Here is an 18,501-nt window from a genome sequence, read left to right on the forward strand (position 1 = left end):
TTTTAGCTAAATGCCCTAAAGGCACCTTTTGAGGTGAACTGTATGTTTACAACATTTGAGTGAGGTGGATTGTATTAAAAAAACACACACACAAAGATCCTTTACTGTTGTATATAACCTGAGACAACACCTTCATAATATGAAACAAAAAAAACTTTGTGTGTCATGGGGAAGCGGGTTGGTATTTTGCATAGATTTTCTGATCCTCAAATTCAATCTTGAACAGATAGTAACAGTAGTGCTTTCATTAAATTTGTCTCAATTCACTCCTTAATAACTCTGTCCTTCTGAATGTCTTGTAGCAACTTTTGGAGTTGGACAATCAAGCCAGCAAGTAATTGTCCTTGTTAACTTTACCTAAGCAAGAGTTTAAGTTCCAAGCTGTAGGGTCACTTAACTTCGCTTTCTTGCTTTTGTTTTAGTTGGAAGAAAGGCCTGCCTATTCCTCCCATGGAACAATGATTTGGTAAATCTTTGACGGCAGTAAAACTAACATGTTTGTTCCTTAACCTTTTAAATCATATAGTTCACTTGGCTTCAGATGAGACTTCAGGTGTTGTCTTTCAGATCTCTGGGATTCCTTCTGAAGCACAAGGCGGGAAAGTTTTTAATTTGAGGACATAACAATACTTAATTGTGATCTGTAAGTGAAGACCAATATGTAGACTATTTTACCATAATTAATCACCAATGCTGTTAATAAAAGTAATATTAAGCAACATTACATTAGAATACATTACAATACATTAGAACAGGGGAGGGCAAACTTTTTGGCCCAACGACCATATCTGGGGGGAGCAACTGTATGCAGGGCCATGAATGTAGGGGTGGGGCAGGGAGTTGGGGTGCGGGAGGGAGTGCGGGGTGCTGGAGGGGGTGCGGTGTGCAGTAAGGGGCTCAGGGCAAGGGGTTGGGGTGCAGGAGGGGGCTCAGGGCAGGGGGCTGGGGTGCGGGGGGGCAGGAGGGGTGCGGGTGCAGGCTCCAGCCCAGCATCGCTTACCACGAGCAACTCCGGGGTGGCAGCGGGGCTAAGGCAGGCTCCCTGCCTGCTGTGGCCCCGCGCTGCTCCTGGAAGTGGCCAGCATGTTGGCAGTGGCTCCTGGGGGTGCAGTGGGGCAGGCAAAGAGGGCACTGCCCTCGCCCTCGCACTGCCCTCGCCTGTGGGTACAACCCCAAAGCTCCCATTGGCCATGGTTCTGCATTCCTGGCCCACGGGAGCTGCAGGAGGCGGTGCCTGCAGGCAAGGGCAGTGCATGGAGCCTTCTGCTGCCCCCCCACCCCCCCGGAGCGGCAGAGATGTGGTGCTGGCCGCTTCCGGGAGTTTGCCCTCCCCTGCATTAGAAGCAAAAGGAAGTCCAAGAGAGGGTAGGCCCATTATTCAATGGGAGTTCTGGAGGGGATAACATTCCTGGATGGAATTCATCCTTGTGTTGGTGCAGACCATGGGGGGTGGTAGGCAGTGGTTAAAGGAGGCTTGCACCCTCCTGATGCTGGAGCTGCTGGGAGACTTTTTGTCCCCTGTTGGTTGGGACAGCAGTAGGGACAGCTGGCAAGGCTGTTTTAATTTGTGCATGGCTACTATGTTTCCTATGGGCCTTGTGACAGCTGGAGAATAGGCAGCTGGGGCACAGGAACATCCAGGCCACACTCATCCCACTCCTGGAAGGTGCTCTGCCTGCTCCTGACACACTCTGATATGTCCCCTGTGCGGGGAGTATACAGAGCTAGGTCTGTGCTGCCTTAGGCACCTAAGTCCAAAATCCAGGTCTTCAAAACCTCTCCTTAGTGTTGCCTAAACTTATAAGTGCCTAAATTCTCTAGGTGCCTACGTTTCCGCTAATAAAGTCTTTTAGGACACCTCAAAGTCTGTGGCTGGGCATGTGCTCAGCCATCTCAGTCCAGATGCATAGCTCACACCTAAACCCCAGTGGGATTCTCAAACTAGGCATTGCCCCACCTGTCTCTTGCAGGGCCTGATGCAGTAAGACATTCTCAGGGGCTGCCTCACAGATCAGGACACACGTAAAATGCCATTGGTGGTGGTGCCAGTGTGCGTGCCCCCCATCATAACTCTTAGCCCAGGGGCTAGCACCAGTCCCACAGGATGAGGGAGAACCGGGATCAAGTCTCCCGTTGCCTAATGTGCTGTCAGCCGCTATCCCTTGCTAAAGGGATGATGGCTGCCCAGGGAAAAGTCATTGATGAGATTTAAGATGGCTGTGGAGCGTAATCCGTGCTCTACAGGTTTTTCCACATATATGACCTTTAACTTTATGCACCCCGCCAAAAAAAAAAGTTATATTTGAAATGTTCTTACTGTTGCACTTTGATTTTTGTTTGATTTTGAAGGGTTGTGTGTAGCTGGTTACTTTAGAATACTGGTTTGTTAAATGTACTTCCAAATACAAAGATTTTTTTTTCCATTGGTTTAATTAACTTTTTTTTAATTCTTTCATAATAATGGATGCATGGCAAATGGTTTTATGAGTCATCATTGCATTTAACACAGAAAATCCTTTAAATAATTCTGAAATCATTCATAGGGTTTTGCAGAAGCACATAGGGCATGTTAAATTTCAACCACCCACACACAACACCGCAGTGCTCGCAAAGTCTGTATCCCAACACCACCAGCCCCCTACCCATGAGCAAACATCAAAATATGAACAGGAGGCATCTCTGACGGCATTCCCACATGTCTGTGTTCTTTATGGGAGCCTTGCTGGCTGCTCAAACCTCTAAGAAAGTCTCCACACCTCAGCCTCCCACCCATTGATAAGGTTTTCCCTCTTGCGCTCATAAATATTGTGCAAAACACAACATGCAGTTCTAATGGTTGGAACATTTTTTTCTGTTGCTTCCAACCTATTCCGTAAACAGAGCCATCTGCCTTTCAAATGGCCAAATGACTTGACTACCTTTCTGCAACTATTCAGGTGATAGTTACAATGTTCCTTTTTTTTGTTCAAGACACTGGTGTATGGCTTCATTAGCCAGGGCATCAGGCGATAAGGCAAGTCTCCCAGTATAACTGGACCAACCTCCATACCATTAATGTCTATAGTGCTCCTGTGGGCAAACTGTCCTTTCTGCATTAGTTTAAATAGTATTGAGTCCTGAAAGTTCCTAGCATTGTGGACCTTCCCAGACCACGCTGCATTTGTTTGTAAACCTGCTGTGGTAGACAACCCATCCTTGGAGCACCATGGAGAAATAATCCTTTCTGTTTATAAATTAGGTGCCCTGGCTGTATATGTGTGGAAAATGATAGGCACTTGGGGTCCATCAGTTGCCCCAATACAGTTTGGAAACCCCATGTGTGGAAAGCCACCAATAATCTTCTGAGCCTTGTGACCCAGTTAGACAGCACCTTATCAATGGCATAGCAGACCTGCATGACAATGGCCCCAATAGTTGACCTCCCCATGCCAAATTGGTTGGCTACAGACTGGTAATGTTCTTGGGGTGGGGGGGCTTCCAGATGGCAATGGCAATCCATTTTTCCATGGGTATGGGGCATCACAGGTTGGCATGCTATCACTGAAGCTCCAGGGTCAGTTCTCCACAGATCTCAAAAAAAGTAGCCCTCCCCATCTTGAAGTTCTCTTGCCATTAGTGGTCAGCCCACCTCTCCAGAACAATCCTTTCCCACTAATCCACAGTGGTTTCTTGGGTCCAGCAACTGTACTGAATGGTGTGTATGTGATCCAGGAATCAGTCCTCTTGTTCCAACAGCTCAGTGTTTCCTGCCTCATCCTGCTGCCAGGGCTGCAGAGTATCCTCCTGCTGCATGAGGAGGAGCTCCTGCTGTTCCCACATCATCTGCTCAGTGGTAAAACAGGCCAACTCCAATGCAGAATTCATCTGCGTGTTGTAATACCGACCAAGCAACCAATGTATATTTGCACTTGTCACCATAGCAACGTGGAGAATTGTTGGATCCATACTGGCTGACAGCAATTTGAAAATGGCATGAGCCAGCCCAAAAAGGAAGTATGGGGCAGGGATGGTAGAAATATGGGATTTTTCTTTTAAATTTGAACCTGCCTAGCTTCACACAGTTTGAAGCGAATATAGTCCAAGGAGGATGCACACTGCTCAGCAGTGAAGCAAAGGACAATGGGATGCAAATTGCAAATGGAACAAGCAGTCTGTGGGAACACAATTAGTGCAACTTGCGTACTGCAAGTTACCTGATGTGCATCAAAAAGCTTTTGATTAGCAGCCACCCCTCCCATGTAGCCAGGGCATAAGTCCCCTTTGTGGAGCTAGCCCTGGGGCCAACCACGAATTTGGCCCCTTTCCTTATTTCCTTTATTCAAATTCCATAATGGTTGTACCTGACATGGCAATTTTCCAATATTACTTTTTTGAACAAATAAATTTGCTTTCTACAAATAATAATCTCAAAATTTAGTTTGCATTTGTTTTGGTAATTACAAATAGAAGTTTGTGAAGAGAATAGTGAGTTGGGAGAAAAATCTTAGGCCAGGACTACACTGTAGATCTCAATCGGTATAACTTCTAGTTATGCTGACCTAACCCCTCTGCATAGACAGTGCTAAGTGGATGGGAGAGCTTCTCTTGTTGACATGGCTACCTCCCCAAGGAGGTGGATTAACATTTAACACCATGTAGTAGAATCTCCACTAAATTGCTACAGCAGTGTAGCTGTAGCACTGTACCTGAACACAAGCCTTTAGAGCAGTGATACACAGATTGTGACTCTTGAGCCACAAGTGGTTCTTTAATATGTCTCCTGCTGCTCTTTGCAGCACATGATATTAAAACACTGTGTGGTTTGGTTAATAACTCAGATTGGTTAATAATTAATCAGGATGTTTTTACTATGTTATTAACCAATTAAGTTATCAGCTTACACTAAGTTATTAAGGTATTTGCTGTGAGAATTATATATATAAAAACCTAAATATTTCCCCTATCATTCACACTAATGTGGCTCTTTTGGACAATGTTGATTGCCAATTTGGCTCCTGAAACACTAAGTATCCCCTTCTTGAGAGGAAGCCACAGAAACCTATCCTCTTCTACTAAGGAAATAAAGGATTCAGAAGACTCTCTATTCCCCATTGCACTTTGTTTTTGTTTCTGTGTGGAGGTCTGTGATGGTCTCACTACTTCCTCTGCCACATTCTTTAACATCACAATACCTTCCCCCAAGAAAACTGGGAGTCACAGATCGGGCTATCCCTTCATAGCCCCCTCCTCCCACTGCAATAAAATGGAGTTTGCAGGGCTGCCTGCAAGGCTCATGTACAGGGCTGTACAGCAAAGGACCGTGCTACTGACATTTGAAAACTGGACCTTCCCCAAGACCGTCCACTTGAAAATCAACGTGTCTGAAAACTGCATCTGCTGTAGTTACAGGCGACACCCACTCTTAGAGCTGGGCCTTGGACCACCCCATCTCCCACTGTTGCTAAGGGCCCCGTCCTAGCAACCAGCAGCGTCAGGTGACTGACTGCCGCTCTGGGAGCGGGGTCACTTCCGGGCTCGGCTCCCATCTACATCCGGGGTAGTGGACGGTCCCCCTTCCGAACCCAACGGCTGTGTCCGGTTCTGTGGTCAGGAGGGGCCGAGGCGCGGTTGCCTCAGCGGGTCGGAGCGCCGCGGCGCCGGACTGCCCCCGCCCCGCCCGACGGGTAGGCGCGTTAGGTGGGCCGAGCCCCGCTGCGCTCCCGGGTCTTCTGAGAGCCTCCCCCGCCCCCACCTCCCGTCCGCTTCGCCCTCCCCCCGGCCAGGCGCCCTCGGGGCCAGGGTCTACCCACGAGACACCGGGGCCTGGCCCCCGCCGCACGCGACTCCTAGGGGCGGGCCGATCCCCGTGGAGCCCCGCCCCCTCAGCCAAATTCCGGCCGGACCAACCTCTCTCCGGGGGGGGCGCGAGCGATGGGCTCTGCCTCGGGGTAGGGGCCGCGAGCAGCCGGGCGGGGAGCCCCGGTGCCCCCCCCCCACCTCAAGAGGAGGCAGCGGCTGCCGGGGGTCGCGCTCATGCTGCTGTCGCTCTGTGCCCTCAGCTGGCCGCGGCGAGTTGCGCCATGGAGCAGCCCGAGGGGAAGGAGGGGTTCCTGCTGGAGGCCGCCGCCCCGAAGCAGCCGGGACCCGCGCTGGGTATGTGAGCAGCAGCCACACGGAGCTCGGCTACTGATCGTCAGCATCTGTAGCGAAGGCCAAGCATCGTGCAAACCTTGTTGTTCTTGTCGTGGCGGTTGCGGGAGGAGGGGTCTTTTTGCCTGGCTCTCCTCTAACGTCTGAGTGTTCAGATAGGGAAGTTGAACTGGGGAGGCTGCACGTGCATCCATTCCTTGTGTATGTTTGACTTCTCTGAGGGAAGAGCATTTGGCATGTCTGAATTGGTTTACTTGATTGAAAGGAGCTTGTATGCACAGTGTACAGTTTTGTTTAAATCTCACCCTTCTGCTGTATTCTGTCATGGCATGTTTTTGGAACTGAAACCTCATAATGTAGGGAGGTGAAAGGAGCATTGCTTAATTGATGAAGTGCAAGGAACTGCAATTTACACTCCATTGCTGAGACGCCCAACTTTTATTTCAAAATAGAAAATCCGTTAGCACTAACAGATAAAGTGATGGCAATAGTTCTTAGCAGTTGAAGATTGCTACTTCTTGTTACAGATTCCTGCGAGGCATCTCCAGATGAGGGACTAATAGAAGATTTGGCTATTGTAGATAAGAAAGCTGTGGAGCAACTAACTGAAGGATTGATTTCTCATTATTTACCTGATCTTCAGCGATCAAAACTAGCCCTCCAAGAGCTCACGTAAGCAAACTGAAAAAAGCAACTCTTTCTAATACATGCATTTCCTTTCTAGAATTTCTTCAGTCAAATCCCCTTCTTATATGTAAGTTGAAATATATTTTTCTGTAGTATGGTTTACATATAAAATACAGTAACTTCTCACTTAAAGTCATCCCAGTTAATGTTGGTTCGTTGTTACGTTGCTGATCAATTTGGGAACATGCTCGTTTAAACTTGTGCAATGCTCCACTCTTACGTTGTTTGGCTGCCTGCTTTCTCCACAGCTGGTAGCCGCTCTCCCCCCGCCCCTCCCCCAGCGCCTCCCACCAGCAGACCCCACGGATCAGCGCCTTCTCCCCCCTCCTCCTCCCCCCACCTCCTGATTGCCACGTTCGGGAGGGAGGGGGAGCCTGCGCACCAAGTGCTTGCTCCTCCCTCCTGCCTCCAAAACGCCGCAAGCCAGCTGATTGCCATGGAAGGGACGGGGGAGGCGTGTCGAGTCCTTTTGTCTGGCAAAAAAAAATTTCCCTGGAATGTAACCCCCCCCCCATTTACATTAATTCTTATGGGGAAATTGGATTCACTTAACACTGTTTCACTTAAAGTCGCATTTTTCAGGAACATAACTACAACGTTAAGTGAGGAGTCACTGTAAACTTTTCTGTGCTTTGAGTGCAGCACTTTGAACAGTGAGTGAATATTCTGCAGATTATAAGTATAATTTTAAAAGAATTTCCAGCCATGTAACCTACCAGCCGTTAAAATGAAGGAAAATTTTAAAATTAAAGCATTGAAATACATGCACCCAGTCACAGCAAAAGACATATCAACTTTCTAAATGCTCATTCGTTTTCTGGAGACATGTGACCTTGTGCTGTACAATTCTATTTGGAGAAAAACATCCAGTATTTGGATGTTCTATTAAAGCAGTGATTGCGAGAAAGATTTTTTTTTTTTAAGGTTTTTCTTACATGTATGAAACTCCCAGACTCTACTTTTAATTAACATATGCTTTTTTTGTTGCTTAACATTTATAAGGGTCCCCTTTGTGTGCATTGCTTTAAGACACTGTTAGGAATTTCCAGCAAATGTCTTTGCTGTGCTTAAAATTTTCCAAATAGTGCACAAGAACATTTTAGTAGCAGGAAGAGAGAGAGCAGAGTCCTTTATAACTGTTTAATTAGAATTCATTTAAATGTCAGTTTAAAAAAATCTGAAAAGACTCTGTTCCTTTATCTACTTGTGTAGGTTTCCTGATTCTTCTTCTACTAATATGGACAAAAAAACTATTTAGTACAAAAGAAATAGTTAATCTGAAAAATTTCTCTTGGAATATTGATTTTTATACAACTTATTTCTGGCATTATAGCCTCATTAACAATCAGTATGTTAAGATTTCAGTGAAGAGAACAGTAGTAAAACTCAAAATTGTGAGTACTCTTTAATCAATCCAAGATAGTGTATTTAATCTGACTTCTTCTGTATGTCTTAAAGTCTTTGTATTTTTGTTTCAGACAGAATCAAGTAGTGTTACTAGACACATTAGAGCAAGAAATCTCAAAATTCAAAGAATGTAATTCCATTCTTGATATCAATGCTTTGGTAAGTGTATTCTATTATAAGTTTGCCTGTTTTAACAAAAATGTGTATCATGTACATGTATTGTTTTTCATCTCCTGAGAAAATGGTATAAATAGATGACTAATAATCATTACATCAATAAGTCTGTTCTTTGTAAATTGGAAAATACAACAGAACCAACATAATTCTATTAAATGGGAAGAGGAGAACATGGAGGACTGCTCAGGTCTGTACAGATATGTATACCTGCAATAAAAGACCTGCAACATGGCGACTTCTCGCCTGGGTCAGCTGATGGGGGGGCTTGAGGTGTGAAGCTATAAAATTGAAGTGTAGACTTTTAGGTGTGGCCTGGAGTCTAGGCTCTGAGACGCTCCCCACTCACTGGGTCTCAGGCCCCAGGCCGAGACCAAATGTCTATACTGCAACTTTATAGCCACCAGGCCAACCCCTGTGAGCCCAAGTCATCTGACCCAAGCCAGCTGCGGCCCTGTCGAGGGTCTTTTATTGTAGCGTAGACATACCCTTACTGGCCTGCAGATGAGGGATTAGCAGGCATAGACCATGGGTCTATATAAATCTAGAAGCCAAAAATCAGTGCATAAGGATTGCATATGCTACTGAGGCTCCAGGAGCAGCCATAGGGTGCCCATGATACTCTGTCCTACCCCCCAGGTTGGTGGAAGGATTCTGCTTTGCTCTCCTACATTTACTCAGACTGTACCAGGGTCCTTTGATTTACTTGCATATTTTTTGAGTTTGTTAGTGGTAACTTGAGGGGATATTCTGTTATATCAATAAAATAAAAACCAGCGGGATCTTATTAAAGGGAAAAAGGCAAAATACCACATTTATTGTGAATACAGAAAGAATCATAGTAAGCAGTTAGTTATAGTTATAACATTCCATTCAATCTCATATTTATTCATACATTCATTCATACAAACACACACACACAGGTTCTGCAAGGTTGTTATCATAGTTACCAGCCTTAGAGTTGCTCATGCCAAGCCACTGGCCAGGTGGCCTGGACATGAGGAGGGAGCAGGGCCTTGTCAGATGCTCATCTGATGCTCCTGGAAGTTGATTTGCAGAATCAGACCCCAAAGTTCTCACTTTTTAGAGTCTATTTTTATAGGAATTTCTTCCTATGCCAGTCTATGGGAATTGCTTCATCATGCTGTTGCTGAATCAATTAGCAGATAGCACATTCCTGACGGCTCCAAGATGTTATCCTGTTCTTTGGTTCTCCCATTCTTGAGGCTGTTGGGTGGATTCCAGTCTGCCCTCCGGGGGAGGGGGGGGTCCTCTGGTTATTTCCACTTGACGCCTTCTTCAGCGTATGGACACTGGATTCTTAGGCTGGCACCTCCCTGATCATTCAGTTATTATCCACACCAAGCATCCATCCACATACATCCTCTATCTCTATTTTAATCACAATTGTTAATACAACAAAAGGGCGGGGAGTCTCTGGGTGCTGTTTCTGTTGTTAGAGTATTGCTTTGAGTCTCTCTCTCTGTGAATTGCTTTGAGAACAGACTCTGTCTTAGAATGTACTAACACAATTAGCAGCTTGCAAGTTTCACACATAGAGGGAGAGAAACAGTACCAAAAACCAAGAGACCTCTTAATTAGTAATACCCTGGAATTTAAACTATGGGGAATCAAACTCATTTGTGATTTTAATACAGAACTTCTTTAATATGATCCAACACAATCTCATCTGCTATTTTGTTACAAAAACAAACAAACAAAAAACAAACAAACAAAAAGAATCCAAAATTTTTTTTTATATATTCTCCTGATTTTGACTGCCCTGCTGCAGCCACAACTTAAAAACATTTTAAATTTTGTAAAGCATTGAGTTACCTTTTAAGGGTTAAATGCCAAATCCCAAAGCCACCAGCATTTGGTCCTTTGATTTAGTTGCATATTTTTTGAGTTTGTTAGTGGTAACTTGAGGGGATATTCTAACAACAAAAAAATCACATCTGTACTTCGTGATTGCCACAGTTTAAGGCAAATGACAGTGTCTTTCAGAAATTGTATATGCAGTTGTGACATATAAAGCCAGAACTGTAGGCTTGAGAATTAATTAAGTGTGGAACCATATAAGAGCTTGAATTTTAAGACTAGCACTTGCTAAGCTTTGGCACATTGGGATATAAAACTGAAAACTAATGAGCATACAAGTGATATAATGCTTGCTTCTCCCTTAATGAATATTTAAATAATTATAGTAATCTGTACCCTTTGATACATAGTAATTTTATGAAAATTGTTTTAAGTGTTTAAGACCCTAAAATATTCAAGCCAATCTCTGACTAACTGATCTTCAGCGTGTTTTTGAAGTTGCTGTTTTAGGGCATAGCTTCATACTCCAGACTAACAACCATTTTGATCCACTGAATCTTACCATTCAACTGTCTTGTGTTTTTAAAGTTTTCAGAAGCTAAACATTATCACAACAAGCTAGTGAATATTAGAAAAGAGATGATGATGCTCCATGAAAAGACATCAAAGTTAAAAGTGAGTGGAGTGAGTTTCGCTTCCTCGTTTCCGCTGCCTATCAATGTAAAATTTTAACAGCACGCTATCACATACTCTTAATCATTATTTTTAATACGTTAGGAGATTTTAAGAAAAACCTGGTTCTTTATATCCCCTTTCTTTGTGTAAACTTGTTTACCCTGTATTTCCAATGGCATTGAAACTATCCATGGCTGTTTTTAACCTTCATTTAAATTTCCTTGTGTTAAAATATATTTGTACGCTAGCATCACTGGGGATGTTGAACCATTAAGAAAAGCTAGATTCTGTCTGAAAGCTGAGACTGAGAATTTCTTCTGCCTCTCCGTCCTTTAGTATAACACTAACAATGGCATAACCTCTACCAACCTGGTGGGCTGCTGTGTATAGCATGTCTGACTTCATTCAGGTGTTAAATTTGGTCCCTCAGTCCTTGACCAACAAAAAATTAAGTTCTCTGGAGGCAACAGTTTGCATAGTATATACTCCTCTGGTGTTTGTAAAGAGTAGTGATAGTGGGATATGGAGGAATCCACTTCATTCCTCCCCTAAATAAATCACCAGGATGCAGGGCCTGGGGTAAAGAGCAAAGAAAGAACATAGAAAGAGGGAGGGGCCTCTGGATTAAGAGTGCCTGAGAGGGTTTTGGCAAGATCTCAGTTGTGCGTGCATGTGTCTTGAGTTTAAGTTAGGATACAAAAACACAGAACTTCTGATTGATTTTGTTTTTTTTCTGGCTCAGAAAAGAGCACTCAAACTGCAGCAGAAGAGGCAGAAAGAAGAACTAGAACGAGAACAGCAACGTGAGAAGGAACTTGAAAGAGAGAAACAGTTAACAGCAAAACCAGCTAGAAGGACATGAAAGCTGAGCATACATCAACTTGTCCAAATTAATTATTTTTAAATTCTCTGGACTTGTTAAGGCAGACTCTATTATACTGGTGAGCTAAAGTTGTTACTGGGAAAAGAGTCTCTTGTACAGTATTATAAACTCCAGAATACTAATAACCAGTTGCTAAATTGCCACTTTTCCATTTCAGCCATACAGGATGCCTTCTTTTCTAATGCTGTGTTGTTTGATATTAATCATAATGTAAATTTAGTTTTGATCTATGCAGGGGAATTTAAATGTCATAATTTTAATTACGTATCTGTTCATTTTCCATTTGTTTTTTCTGATGTTTAAAATATTGGCTAAAAAATAGTAGGCTGTGTATTCTTTCAAACAAAATGTTGAATGTGGTTGGTGCAGTTTGGGAGTTCAGCTATGATCCATGGACATCCGCAGCTCTGTACCCTTCAGATGTATTTATCGTCTTGTTGAGACCACAAGTCACAAATATCGGCCTTCTGTGCTAGTTAGGTATAGTGGATCTCTCTCCCTTAATTGCTATATAACTGAGCATTAAAGCCATGTGATATTACTGATCATGTGTGAGAAATACAAATGACATCCTTATGTTGGGACTCTTTCCTCCTCTCTTCCCTCCTCCCCCCGCTCTCCACACACACTTAGGCTGACGGGCCCAGTTTATTTGGGTGGAGACTCTTTATTTCAGCAATCTTCCTTGGATCTTATAACTACATAGTTTGAGATGATCACTTCTGACTATTCCCCAGACCTGACAGGATGAATGTGAAAAACCTGTTTAAATTAAGATTGGCATAACTGATGCATACATTGTACAAGAGTGATCCTATAATGGAATTGCCAGCCCTTGTGCTTGGATAAGTGCTTTCTCGGATGGCTGTGATTCAGACCAAAGTAATTGAAACTAAAGTACAGGTTAGAGAGAGAGGCTGTGAAGCCAAGTCAGTTGTATTGTTAAACACCTCTCAAAGGGTTCAAAAGCTGTAGATTTCATTGCTTTCTATGTAATAGACACTAGTTTAAATTCATTTACATCTTCAGGAAAAATTCTTGCAGTGTGATATTGTTTAATGCAGTTGATTTAGTATTAACTCTTAGACTTAAATGGGAGAATCTACTTCTCATGGTTAAATTTTGTCACGAGCTGATGACAACTAGTACTGAAAAACTGTATCTGGAATGCTCTTAAGTAAATGTGGGGTGGGGATTAACTACAACTTCTCCGAATGTGTAACTGCTTTCTTATAGAATTTGGTACAGCTTCCTGTTCAAATGACTATATACACTGTTTAACAGTCTAGATGCTTTTAACTATTTCATTTCTGCAGTCTGACAAAGTAGTTATTTTACATCTGTACCTTTTGAATCAATATTAGTAAAATAAATGTTACCTGAGCTGACATGCTTGTCAGGAAGTAAGTAAGATTAAGTGTAAATTTTTAGTAAACTATTTATAAAAATGGATAGCAAGACATTTAAAGGGACACCAACTTGAAATCGAATTGGTTTTTAAAAAATAATTAAAAGTAGTTTCAAATACTACATACGCCTGCCCTGATTTCTCAATATTTATGATGTTACAACCAAATTTTTCCTATTTTTTAAATGGTTTTCCTTTTTCTTGTTATGTGAATGACCTTCTCAAACAGGGAAAGAGCAAAACTAACAATATGTAAAGTTTCAGAGTGGTAGCCGTGTTAGTCTGTATCAGCAAAAAGAACGAGGAGTACTTGTGGTACCTTAGAGACTAACAAACTTAGTCTCTAAGGTGTCACAAGTAGTCCTCGTTCTTTTTATATGTAAAGTGCTGTCCAATTCATAGTGTAAACAGAGGAGGTGAGGAGAGGAAACTCTCTTTAATTTTTCAGTTGCAGTAATTAAGTAGATACTTGTAGCAATAATAGATGTCTTTGTTTCTTTTTTAATTGACTTTGCAGGAGAATTGTTGACCTATACTGTGTGGGGTTTTTATTAATGCATTTCTAAAAAATATGTACAAAAATGCTAAAATCCGTTTTTGTAACAGAGTGTAAATAAATTAAGTAAATTTAAATATTAACCTCTTTTTTTATTTTGTAATTAAATGTATTTGCACAATTAGATTTTGAAAATATACTTTAATAAGAACTATTTTTATAGTAGGAAACTAGATGCCTCAGTCACACATTCAAATCAAAATTAACTTCCTCTGCTAACTGTTTTTTTTGTTCTCTGGTAGAGGAAAAAAAACATTGTTTCAGGCCATAGTAGGTTTCTAATAGTTAAGAATTGTTTAAAAAATTGTGATTGTTCTCTATTCTGCAGAATAGACAAATCCAAACATTGAAATTAATGAGTAGGCAATTTACATGGTTCCTCATTTTGGATTAACTTGTCATCTGTTGAGGAAAGTTAACTTGACAATGCTTTATTGAAGAACCTCAATTGCACCTGGATAGAGGAAAAGTAAAAATGTACTGGACAACATCCATCCACTGCCAAAAAAGGAAAAAAGCAGCAAATAAGCAGCTGAGACTTTTTTTAAAAAAAGAACTCTGATATAGTGGGGTAAATAGGATAAATGGAAACTTTGGCAAGTGTGGAATTTCATATAACTTTGGTTACATAGAAATTTAAAAAAAATAAGATACCAGTCAGAGCAGTAAATCAGATTCTGTAGAGCAGAAAATTATGCCTCACAAAATTGCATCTTCACGGGTAATGTAATAATTTTTGCCCAGACTTCTGTAAAATCTCTTTATTAATGGACAGGGTTTTCTTTTTCAAATTGTCCTGTTGCAGTTAAGTCAAACCAATATGACAGAGAGAGGAAAAATCCAACTGAACCATTTTTTCTAGAGCTCAGCCTTGCAAAATTCTACTTGGCTGGAGCAAGAAACAGTTTCTTTTTATAGGCAAGTAAAATTCTAATTATTTTCCCATCATCCTTATGGTAAGAATGTGTGTGCTGGGCTGTCTTTTTCCCAATTGCATCAATGGGGATAATACTACTTGACTACCTCACAAGCGTGTTGTGAGATTAACGTTTGTGAAGCAGTCTGAAGATGTATAATTGCATTTGTCGTGGACATAGTCCAATTTTGTGTTTAGACAGATTTTTAACTATTGATTTCTAAATCAATACAACCCCCTATTGTGAATGCAGTTATGCTGATTACTTATTTATATTGAGTGTGTTTCGGTAAACACCTTTTTATTGGTATAAATGTGTCCCTGCCAGGGGGATGCAACTAATTTAACTATCTTTTTAGAAACATACAGTTAAATTGTTGCAACTTGTGTGTATACAAGGCTTTATTACTTGCCCCAAGTATCCAGTTTGCTTTTTAAACTGCTAATGCACATCAGATGTATGTCTTCATTCAGCTATTCAATTGCTCTTTAGCCTTTATCTTCTGAGAAGTCCATACATTTAGAGACTATCATCACAGAAGTGAATGGTAGACTTAAAAAATTCCCTTAACATTGCTCCTATTTACCAATCCCAAGAGTACCCCACCATTCTCCTTTTTTCACTCAATTTCTTCAAAAATCTACTTGGGTGCTTAATTTTACTAATGTGAGTAGTTTCATTGACTTCAGTGAGTAAAATTAAGCACATCAATAAATCTCTGCAGAACTTGAAGCTAACAGTGTGCGCATGCCAGACCATAGGAGAGAGTGTAATCAGATAAGCTGATGGGACTATCCATGCCAGTAAGAAATGTTTATTAGTAAGTGTTTAATTTAGAGCCTGATCCTGCAAAACAGATCATCAAACCAAGGAAGAGAATAGAAAAGGTGTGAGTTGACAAAACAAGAGGAAGGAAGAAAAGCTCTTATGTGAGTGGTTATTTTGGTACCGCTCCTTTTACTAAATGCATGTATTGTATTTTTATATAACTCAAAATAGAGTAACTGCCTTTGGCTCTAGGGAGCTATAATTATATATATTTTAACTACACAGTTATCAAATTCCTGAAAATCTCCCCTGCGCCAAAAATAACCAAGCAACAAAAAGAAACCATAAATACTTTTAGACACCTGCCAATTTCCCAGTGTTACCTATCTCAAATATACAGAAACCATGAATGAGGCATGTGCAAATCTCATGAGATTTTTAAAAAGAATAAACGGGGGCAGGTTGCTATGGGTTTTGATCTAAGATTTATATTAAGTTTTCCTCTACAACTATCGGAGCTAACCATCTTTTTTTTAAAATGCTGAAATTTTAACAATCCCATGACTAGGAGCTGGGGTTTCATGGAAAACACTAAATATCATAAGATTGTGATACCATTACTGAATTTGTAAATTTTGACTTCCATCATAGTTATTTGGCAAGATGGGGTGAGTGGTAGTTGACCACCGAGGGTGGTGGAAACTAGATGAAAGAAAATGAGTTTTGATGAAGGAGTTGAAGGAAACTGATGAAGCTGTTTGCTTTCTAGGCATGTTGGCGGGGGTGGGGAGTACAAAGGTATGAGTGAGTAAAAGAGACGGGACTGATCATCCCCTACAACAGGTTCCATGTGGGAGCAGGGGATCTCTCACATAGAGCCAGTTTCTGAATAAGAACCAAGAGAACTGTAATGGGAAGGGGGCGGAGTACTACGGGGTGAGGACTGAGATGTAGGCAGGGACAGAGTATTGAAAGTCTAAAGAAGGAGTTAGAATTTGGAACAAAAAAGAAAGGATACCTGTAAACAGGTTGGGATAGCTAGATAATTTGTGCTGCAGCATTCTGGAAGGAAGGATGCATGGTGGGGAACTGGGAAGCCAGAGAGGAGGAGATTGTAACACTTGAGGTGAGAAATGACTGAGGTATGGACAAGAAGGGATTGTAAAGGAAAAACTGATGGGAGTCACACTGGTATTGTTTCGGATGAGTTAGAGATAACACAGAGAGAGAGAGAGAGAGAAACATTTGACTCCCCCATAATTCAGAGCAACATTTCCCCCCAAAATAGTGTACTTGAAGATAACATGGGGGCAGTGGTATGCCTGCTCACTATGCAGTGTGCTTTTGCTTATGCAACATGAGCTGTGTGGGCCCCAAGAGGCAGAGTATGAGTGCATTCTGCCAAAATGGGTTTGTCGTTCTCTGGTACGGTGCCACTGTTCTGTTGACATAACTTTCTAGTGTAGACAAGACCTCATTAGCAATCCAAAAAACTTGTGACTCTAATAGTCACTGTCTAATCTCAGATCCCCTGCCTACAGTACATGTAATTGGAAAAAGCTGTTTACACATCAGCCATAATAAAGCACCCTTCCTTGGGTTTTTCCCCTTTCTAATGTGGTATCTAAGTTATTCATAAATGTACTAATTCACTCAGTTCAATACTAAGGTCATTCCTCAGTAATAGGTTTTTGCTGTAAATGACTGGTATTCATTATGACTATGAGACCTCTATCGTGACGGTTTGCCTTTGTCTGGACTCTGGCTCCCTCTTGCAGTGTTTTTTCAAAGGGTTTCATTTACTGATTCTAGAACCAACTTCTGCTAATGTTGAAGGGCCTCAGACATCAACAGGTTTTCTTTTCCAACTTTAGGTGACTTATGTGCACCATTTGGTCTGAATTTCTGGGCCCAGATCCACAAAGACTAAAACTCAAGCAACTAAGGCCCTGTCTACACTTTTGGTAGCATGTTTGTTACATGTAGCTATATTCTGCAGTGAAAAGCAGCCTGCAGCCACACTGCAGTGTTTAATTTAGAGCCTGATCCTGCAAAACATGTTGCTACATGTTTAGCTACACACCACAGTGAAAGGCTCTGGCAGGCACGAGGTAGCAGGAATCTGCCAGAGCTTTTCCCCGCTTCCTCCCCCCACCCAGAGCCTTTCCTGGTGGCTGGAGTCTTTCACTTGCAGCAGGGATGTTACACTGCTAAAAACAGCGGTGTGGAGGGGGGAGGTATTGCTTTGTCATGTAGAGAGACATGAAGGGTATATACTCAGGGTTGTGGTGTGCCTGTACTCTACTTGCCTAACCAGTGCATCATTAGCTACAGTGCTATTTATGCCCATGCTAGCTGAGCATCCAGTGTCTATACTCTACATGCTACAGTAAGTGTAGATCCACCCTAAATCCCAGTTTTGGCACCACAGCAATCCACAAAACTCCTGCCAAACCTAATAGGCATCTAAACTCAGCCAGTGCCCAGGTTTTCAAAGTAAAAGTTTCCTAGGTGCTTATGTTTCCGAGCACCTGCACTTCTGCCTCCCTCAACACCTATCTCCTGCCTAAGCCCAAGGCCTAGAGTGATTCATGAACTCGTGGAAGAAAGGTATTCAGCTGCCTAAATTGTGGGCAGGACCCAGGCTGGTAGGCATGCTCAGAGGTGGTCTACCAGATTGGCACCATTCAAAATCTAGCTGGTGGAAGAGGAGGAGAAGGCACTGCCCACCTTATAACTTTTAGCCCAGTGATCATAGCACTTGCCTGGGATGGGGGAGGCCCAGGTTCAATTTCCACTTCCCTGTGAGAAGGGGAGAAATGATTTGAACTGGGATTTCCCTCTTATCAAGAGAGTCAGTCAGACCAAATCAGTCTTGCTTTCTGTCCCAATGACTATTTCAGTGTGGGTAAATACTTAAATAGTTATTGAATCAGAGAGCAAAACTGAGTCGGTAATCCAATGGTTAGGGCACCCCCTGGCTGGTTGAAGACCCTGGACCCAAGCCCCCTCCAAAATGCTAAATACCTTACTTAGGATGGAAAAATCAAATGCACAAATATAAAATGTGGAATAA

General features: G+C 42.2%; 1 protein-coding gene across 3 annotated transcripts; it reads left to right on the forward strand.

The window, feature by feature from the left end:
* The first annotated feature begins 5,525 nt into the window (after window positions 1-5,525).
* On the forward strand, window positions 5,526-13,817 carry BLOC1S6 (biogenesis of lysosomal organelles complex 1 subunit 6). Of its 3 annotated transcripts, XM_048867148.2 has the most exons (6): window positions 5,526-5,663; window positions 6,039-6,132; window positions 6,657-6,801; window positions 8,295-8,382; window positions 10,807-10,893; window positions 11,636-13,817. In XM_048867148.2, exons 2-6 carry the CDS (start codon window positions 6,060-6,062, stop codon window positions 11,753-11,755), a joined length of 513 nt encoding a protein of 170 aa, XP_048723105.1. In that variant the 5' UTR covers window positions 5,526-5,663; window positions 6,039-6,059; the 3' UTR covers window positions 11,756-13,817. The 3 variants fall into 3 exon arrangements, with proteins under 3 accessions (XP_048723105.1, XP_048723107.1, XP_048723104.1); XM_048867147.2 differs by lacking the exon at window positions 5,526-5,663 and having other exon boundaries at window positions 5,716-6,132; XM_048867150.2 differs by lacking the exons at window positions 5,526-5,663; window positions 10,807-10,893 and having other exon boundaries at window positions 5,706-6,132.
* Window positions 13,818-18,501: the final 4,684 nt, after the last annotated feature.

Source organism: Caretta caretta, chromosome 10, assembly GCF_965140235.1.
Source record: "Caretta caretta isolate rCarCar2 chromosome 10, rCarCar1.hap1, whole genome shotgun sequence".
In the NCBI taxonomy this organism is placed as follows: domain Eukaryota; kingdom Metazoa; phylum Chordata; order Testudines; family Cheloniidae; genus Caretta; species Caretta caretta.

Bases quoted from the DNA above. Each gene is read 5' to 3' on its own strand.
- BLOC1S6 (XM_048867148.2), top strand. From the start codon at position 6,060: ATGGAGCAGCCCGAGGGGAAGGAGGGGTTCCTGCTGGAGGCCGCCGCC. The intron at 6,133-6,656 runs GTATGTGAGCAG...TTCTTGTTACAG, and splicing joins GCAGCCGGGACCCGCGCTGG to ATTCCTGCGAGGCATCTCCA. The intron at 10,894-11,635 runs GTGAGTGGAGTG...TTTCTGGCTCAG, and splicing joins AAAAGACATCAAAGTTAAAA to AAAAGAGCACTCAAACTGCA.